We start from the raw sequence: 5299 nt of genomic DNA on the forward strand, positions 1-5299 counted from the left end.
GCTGATATTTTGTATTTTTAGCAGAGACGGGGTTTCACCATGTTGACCAGGATGGTCTCGATCTCTTGACCTCGTGATCCACCCGCCTCGGCCTCCCAAAGTGCTGGGATTACAGGCTTGTGCCACCGCGCCCGGCCAAGAAATTAATTTTCTAGCACGTCCGACCCTTCGAAATGTGAAAGCCCTCTGAGGTGTACTCCCAGGAACACGGCCCCTGGTGCTTCTGAACCTCCAGCACAGCTGAACGGAGGCCCTTAGTGTCTAACTTCGCCACCTCCTCATTGTGTAGGAAGGGAAACTGAGGCTTGACAAAGAGACCTGCCCTGCCCCAGGCTCCAAGGGAAAGTGGCAACTTTCTTTACCTAAGGTACTTTCCTGCTTTCTTGCAAGGAGGAGGGTCTCAGAGCAGGGGCAGAAAGAGGAAAAGCTCTTCCCATTTAAACGGTAAGGCAACGCGAGTGGTGTCTTATGTCTGTGGTGCCAGCTACTAGGGAGGCTGAGGCAGAAGGATGGCTTGAGCCCAGGAGTTCAAGTCCAGCCTGGGCAACATCGTGAGACCTTGCATCTTAGAAAATAAAACAGGCTGGGTGCAGTGGCTAACACCTGTAATCCCAGCACTATTGGAGGCTGAGGCGGGTGGATCATGAAGTCAGGAGTTCAAGATCAACCTGGACAAGATGGTGAAACCCCATCTCTACTAAAAATACAAAAAAAAATTAGCCAGGCGTGGTGGCAGGCCCTGTAATCCCAGCTACCTGGGAGGCTGAGGCAGAGGATGGCTTGAACCTGGGAGGCGGAGGTTGTAGTGGGCTGAGACCAGGACACTTCACTCCAGCCTGAGCAATAGAGCGAGTCTCCGTCTCTAAATAAATAAATAAAAATAAAATAAAGGCAGGGCAATGGGGCCAGTAAAGAGCGAACACCATGTCCAAGTTCTGGCAGAAAACCCAAGGCTCCGGGGGCTGGAGTGAGGTACATTCCGGGGAGGGGGACGGGGGCACCAGGGCAGATGAACACAGGCAGCAGGAAGGGAAGGAGACCCCGGAAGACCGGCTCCGATGCTTAGGCCACCCCCTCCCACAGCGGCTCTCCCAACCAAAGCATCCGGAGTTGCGGCCTCCCCGTGCTCCACTTAGAAATGAGGCAGCCAGGCCCCTCATCTTTCAAAGGGGCCCAGACACCCCACCCGTCCCATGAGCCCAGGGGCTGAGCCAAGGCTTCTCCCGGAGGGGGCCTCTGCCCAGCTGTCCCCTGTGCGTCATGTGCAGGAGGCCAGGCGGCTCGCCTTACAGGGCCCCGGCCTCCTCTATATATAGCCCTTCGAAGACAGCTGCGCAGTCCGAGCGAGCCCCGCAGGAAAGCAGGGGCGCAGAGAGGAGCCCCTTGGCCCCGCCACCCTCCCTAGGCCCCCACCTTCATCCCCCACCCTAGGCCCCCACCATGGCGCTGGGCTTGGAGCAGGCGGAGGAGCAGCGGCTGTACCAGCAGACGCTCCTGCAGGACGGGCTCAAGGACATGCTGGACCACGGCAAGTTCCTGGACTGCGTGGTGCGCGCCGGCGAGCGCGAGTTCCCGTGCCACCGCCTGGTGCTGGCCGCCTGCAGCCCCTACTTCCGCGCGCGCTTCCTGGCCGCGCCCGAGCGCGCGGGCGAGCTGCAGCTGGAGGAGGTGTCGGCCGACGTGGTGGCGCAGGTGCTGCACTACCTGTACACGTCGGAGATCGCGCTGGACGAGGCCAGCGTGCAGGACCTGTTTGCCGCGGCGCACCGCTTCCAGATCCCGTCCATCTTCACCATCTGCGTGTCCTTCCTGCAGAAGCGCCTGTGCCTCTCCAACTGCCTGGCCGTGTTCCGCCTGGGGCTCCTGCTGGACTGCGCGCGCCTGGCCGTGGCCGCCCGAGACTTCATCTGCGCGCACTTCACGCTGGTGGCGCGCGACGCCGACTTCCTGGGACTCTCGGCCGACGAGCTCATCGCCATCATCTCCAGCGACGGCCTGAACGTGGAGAAGGAGGAGGCGGTGTTCGAGGCGGTCATGCGCTGGGCGGGCAGCGGCGAGGCCGAGGCGCAGGCGGAGCGCCAGCGCGCGCTGCCCACCGTCTTCGAGAGCGTGCGCTGCCGCCTGCTGCCGCGCGCCTTCCTGGAGAGCCGCGTGGAGCGCCACCCTCTCGTGCGCGCCCAGCCCGAGCTGCTGCGCAAGGTGCAGATGGTGAAGGACGCGCACGAGGGCCGCCTCACCACGCTGCGCAGGAAGAAGAAGGGGAGGGACGCTGCCAAGGAGGCCGAGAAGGGCGCGGGCGAAGCCAAAGCGGAGGACGAGGAGGAGGCCGAGCGCATCCTACCCGGGATCCTCAACGACACCCTACGCTTCGGCATGTTCCTGCAGGACCTCATCTTCATGGTCAGCGAGGAGGGCGCGGTGGCCTACGACCCTGCAGCCAACGAGTGCTACTGCGCCTCCCTCTCCAGCCAGGTCCCCAAGAACCACGTCAGCCTGGTTACCAAGGAGAACCAGGTCTTCGTGGCTGGAGGCCTCTTCTACAACGAAGACAACAAAGAGGACCCCATGAGCGCCTACTTCCTGCAGGTGCGTGACCAGCCTGGGAGCCGCCAGCTAATCCTGGGCTCTGGGCACTGGGGGGGGGGTGCGGTCTTGGGCCCAGAAGGGGCTTGTGTCTACACAGAGAACTCCGTTGGGTCTAGGGTGAGATGGAGGCGGCTGGCATCTCAGTTTCGGGGATGTGGTAGCCCCAAGTTGGCATATGCTGGAGGCCCTGGCCCTGCACAGTGAGGAGGATCAAGGTCGCCGTCAGGGTCCTGGGCAGGGTCTCTGCGTGAAGGCCTGGCCTGGAGCTCAGAGCAGTGTCCCAGACAAAGGCACCATCCTGTCTGGCCCTGGCATTGTAACAGATGAGGAAGCAGAGGCCCAGCAGGGAGCAGTCGAGTGAGGCGCCAGGGCTAAGCTGGGGTGTGAGTGTGAGATCTCAGAGGGCACAGTTTCCTGGAGATGGGCCGTGTCAGTTTGAGCCTTGCCAGTGGCCGTGTTTCCGCCAGGGAACCACAGACAAGGGACAGAACGGGGGCTGAGCCTGGTGAGCGGCGTGCTCAGGGAGGCTGACCAGCAAGACGGGCGACAGGCACTTGGGCCGAGGTTCAGCTCACGAAGCCTTATGTTCGGTTGCCCTGGGGGCTGAGGGCAGCGCCGCCAGCTACTGGCGCAGCAGGGTGGGGACGTTGCTTGTTCCCTCTGGGCCTCTGTTTCTAAGTGGGGATATTATTCCTCCTGCATGATAAGGTCATGGTAAAGTAAGTGACGCTTATAAAGTGCTCACCAGCACAGTGCCCACCCCTCAGAAAACGTTCCAAAAAGATGAGGCCCGAGAATTAACATCTTTATTACAGGCTGTGGAGGTGGACGAGGCTGTGGACTGTAGGTTTTACAGGGTGAAAGGGGGGGCTGCATTTGGAAGTTTCCTGAACAGTGGGATGGGGTGGAGAGCAGGGTGGGGGCAGGCCTCAGTGCCTGGGGAAGTAAGGCCATAGCCGGACCTCCCTCGCAGGGCTGCCCCCATTTCCATGCTGTGAGCCCTACCGCCTGCCATAAAGGTGGCTGCCGGGAGCCTGCCTGGGCGTGGGGGACACTCATCGGCTCTCAGCCTGATGGCAGAGGGGCACTGGCCCTAACTGGGGCAGCGGGACTTCGTGGGGCTGGACTGAGGCCGGGGAGCTGGGGGCGATCACTGACTGGACCCCCGGCCCGCAGTTTGACCACCTGGACTCAGAGTGGCTGGGGATGCCACCGCTGCCCTCGCCCCGCTGCCTCTTTGGCCTGGGAGAGGCTCTCAACTCCATCTACGTGGTCGGTGGCAGAGAGATCAAGGACGGTGAGCGCTGCCTGGACTCCGTCATGTGCTACGACCGGCTGTGAGTGCACTGGGGTGGCACTGAGCACCCCGGGGTGGGTGGGGACTCCGTCCCGTGCTACAACTGGCTGTGAGTGCTCTGAGGCAGCGCTGGGCACCCCAGGGTGGGTGGGGCACGGAGGCCACCACAGTCTAGGGCCTGGGGTGGGAGCTGGAGCCAGAACCTCAGGCTTAGGTGAGGCTGGGCTTGGGTAGGGGCAGGCAGTTGGGAGGCAGGGTGGGGGCACAGAACTGAGAGTCCCAGGAAGTTCCAGCAATGGCTCTGACGCAGCTCCAGTATGCGTTAGGTGGATGGGTGCATGGGTCAGAGACGGGGACTGAGCCGAGCTGGGGTGTGTGTCCAACCCCACTCCATCTCCTCCAGGTCATTCAAATGGGGCGAGTCGGACCCGCTGCCCTATGCGGTGTACGGCCACGCGGTGCTGTCTCACATGGACCTTGTCTACGTCATTGGCGGCAAAGGCGGCGACAGGTGAGGCTGGGCCTGACGCGAGTCGGCGGAGCAGAGGCAGGATCCCCCGGAGGCTGTCAGGAGCTTGTCCTGCTGCCCTGGACACACCTGCAGCAAGGGTGGCGTCTACACTCACTCCCGCGCTCCACCCCACAGGAAGTGCCTGAATAAGATGTGCGTCTATGACCCCAAGAAGTTCGAGTGGAAGGAGCTGGCACCCATGCAGACCGCCCGCTCACTCTTCGGGGCCACTGTCCACGATGGCCGCATTGTTGTGGCAGCTGGGGTCACCGACACAGGGCTGACCAGCTCTGCTGAGGTGTACAGCATCACAGACAACAAGTACGGAAACTTGTCCCTTCTGCCACGGACAGCTGTGTGGCTTTGGGCCTCTGTCAGCCCCGGCAGGAGCCACAGTCCCTGTCTTGGGTCTCCAGCGTTGAGTTTGGACGTCAGCATAGACACAGGCCTTCTCTCCTGATCAGCAGTGAGGTGGGGAGGCGGGGCAAGGGCTCCAGCCAGCCTGGTCTGCAGGAGGGGCTCCCAGGGCTGGAGAAGGGGATGCCAGTTTCCTCACTCAGGGACTTAGACCCGGCGGTGGCCTAGTGCGAGAGATATAGCAGTGACCGAGACAGAAGCTGCCCTCCCTGGGACACAGAGAAGAGAAAGCTGAACTGAGACAGCTGGACCCAGCTGGCAAACTGGATGAGGGTGGGGGGAGGAGGTCGCCCCAGACTAAAGCAGGTAGGAGGAAAAAGGCCAGGCCCACAGGAGGGAAGGCAGTGCAGGGGCTGGGTGCTGGAGGTGGGATGGGGTGCTGGGGCTGGGTGCTGGGGCTGGGTGCTGGAGGTGGGATGGGGTGCTGGGGCTGGGTGCTGGGGCTGGGTGATGGAGGTGGGATGGGGTGCTGGGGCTGGGTGCTGGGG

General features: G+C 62.5%; 1 protein-coding gene across 1 annotated transcript in view; it reads left to right on the top strand.

The window, feature by feature from the left end:
- Positions 1-1320: 1320 nt before the first annotated feature.
- KLHL40 (kelch like family member 40) overlaps positions 1321-5299 on the top strand; it is a 7538-nt gene continuing 3559 nt past the window's right edge. The window contains exons 1-4 of the mRNA XM_017540984.2: positions 1321-2586; positions 3763-3923; positions 4287-4394; positions 4530-4715. Coding sequence (XP_017396473.1) covers positions 1441-2586; positions 3763-3923; positions 4287-4394; positions 4530-4715 — 1601 coding nt within the window. The 5' untranslated portion in view covers positions 1321-1440. The remainder of the gene's footprint in view (positions 2587-3762; positions 3924-4286; positions 4395-4529; positions 4716-5299) is intronic.

This window comes from Cebus imitator, unplaced genomic scaffold (genome assembly GCF_001604975.1).
Source record: "Cebus imitator isolate Cc_AM_T3 unplaced genomic scaffold, Cebus_imitator-1.0 Scaffold129, whole genome shotgun sequence".
In the NCBI taxonomy this organism is placed as follows: Eukaryota; Metazoa; Chordata; class Mammalia; order Primates; family Cebidae; genus Cebus; species Cebus imitator.